The 1,422-nt window shown below is 55.6% G+C and overlaps 1 protein-coding gene across 1 annotated transcript in view; it reads left to right on the forward strand.

Annotated features, from left to right (window-relative positions):
• Nucleotides 1-1,232: 1,232 nt before the first annotated feature.
• SALL4 (spalt like transcription factor 4) overlaps nucleotides 1,233-1,422 on the forward strand; it is a 13,824-nt gene continuing 13,634 nt past the window's right edge. The window contains exon 1 of the mRNA XM_031059119.1: nucleotides 1,233-1,407. Within this exon, the coding sequence (XP_030914979.1) occupies nucleotides 1,338-1,407 (70 nt within the window). The 5' untranslated portion in view covers nucleotides 1,233-1,337. The remainder of the gene's footprint in view (nucleotides 1,408-1,422) is intronic.

Consider the following 1,422-nt stretch of genomic DNA (forward strand, 5'->3'; position numbering starts at 1 on the left):
CAGGCAGGAAACTGAGGCACGGACCCCACTCCATGGCTCACTGATGAATGCAATGGCAAGTACAAACCCAGTGTGCCTTCAGATAGACCTGATTCTCCTGAGCCCTCATCTCACGTCCTCCTCCTCCAAATCAACAGCATCATCTCTTCATCAAATAAATCTCCAGTGTTTTCCAGCAAACCACTTCATTTTTCATAGACCACTACATTAAATCAAAAAGCAATCATGTGTCCCACAGAGATTTCGCAGTGTTTGGAGTTTTTGCAGTTTTTGGAGTTGTTTGGGGTGTTTGCAGTTTTTGGAGATGTGCAGCCCACCTCTCCACACATTCAAGGATCCTCACGTTTGCTTTTGTGAGCTCAGTGACTGTGCAGGGGTGACTCTGCTGTGACACCGGGGGCTTTGCAGCGCAGTTCAGCGCCAGGCTCAGCTGAGCCGGTCCCGCAGCCGCCTCCAGCCTCACGCACCGTCCCCAAGGTGCCCCCCAGCCCCGGGGGCCACCCGGCTGGGGCTCGGGGGGAAGATTTCCGCGTGGCTCACGTTCCCATGGAGCCCAACAGCCGAAAAGGGGAGTGAAGATGAAAATTATTCCGCTCTGCATTAACGCAGCCAACTTAGTGTGGGAAAACACTCTCAAAGCGCTGCTGCTTCAACTTTTTCACACGTGCCTCACGTTTTTACTTGCTGTTAAAAATACTACTGGCTCAGCTTCGCCTGCTTCCCAGAAAGCGAGACTTTAAAAGAGTCCTCAAACAGCTGAACCAAACCAGCCTAATTACGCTCCGTCTGCATCCGCTCTAAAGCCCCTCCAGCCGCCCTCCCCACCGCGGGACCCCGCGCAGCTCCCGGTGCTCTTCCCTTGCCACCTTATCGAGCGACAAAGGGAAGAATGAGCATTGTCCCGGGCTGCTGCTTGCTTTAGGGGAGGGGGGGAAAACTCTTTAAAGCGCGCTATAAACCGCGCAGGTGAGACAACAAAGGTGCTGTCGGTGTGCGGGCAGGAGAGCGCCGGTGCCCGGTGTTTGTTTACCGGGGGTGGCCCGGGCTGCCCCGGCCCCGGGGGCTCTCGCCTTTGTCGCCCGCCGGGGCGGGCCGGGCGCGGGGACTACATGGCCCAGCGTGCCCCGCTGCGCGGATCAATGGGGCTGATTTGAATAATCTGTGAGCCCTTGGACTCAGGCCAATCAGCCGTCAGGGACCCATGATAAATCGCAATGCATTATTGATAATAATAATTACTCTGACATGCGCATTCCGCCCAAATTTCCCAACTCTAGGAATTTGTTGTGAAGAGGAAAATAATTGCTACTATTGCATGCTCCCGATGCTGGTGCACCATGTCGCGACGGAAGCAGGCGAAGCCCCAGCACATCAACTCCGAGGAGCAGCCCCCAGATGCTGCAAGTGGTGAGCGCAGAGGGG

This window comes from Geospiza fortis, unplaced genomic scaffold (genome assembly GCF_000277835.1).
Source record: "Geospiza fortis unplaced genomic scaffold, GeoFor_1.0 scaffold361, whole genome shotgun sequence".
In the NCBI taxonomy this organism is placed as follows: Eukaryota; Metazoa; Chordata; class Aves; order Passeriformes; family Thraupidae; genus Geospiza; species Geospiza fortis.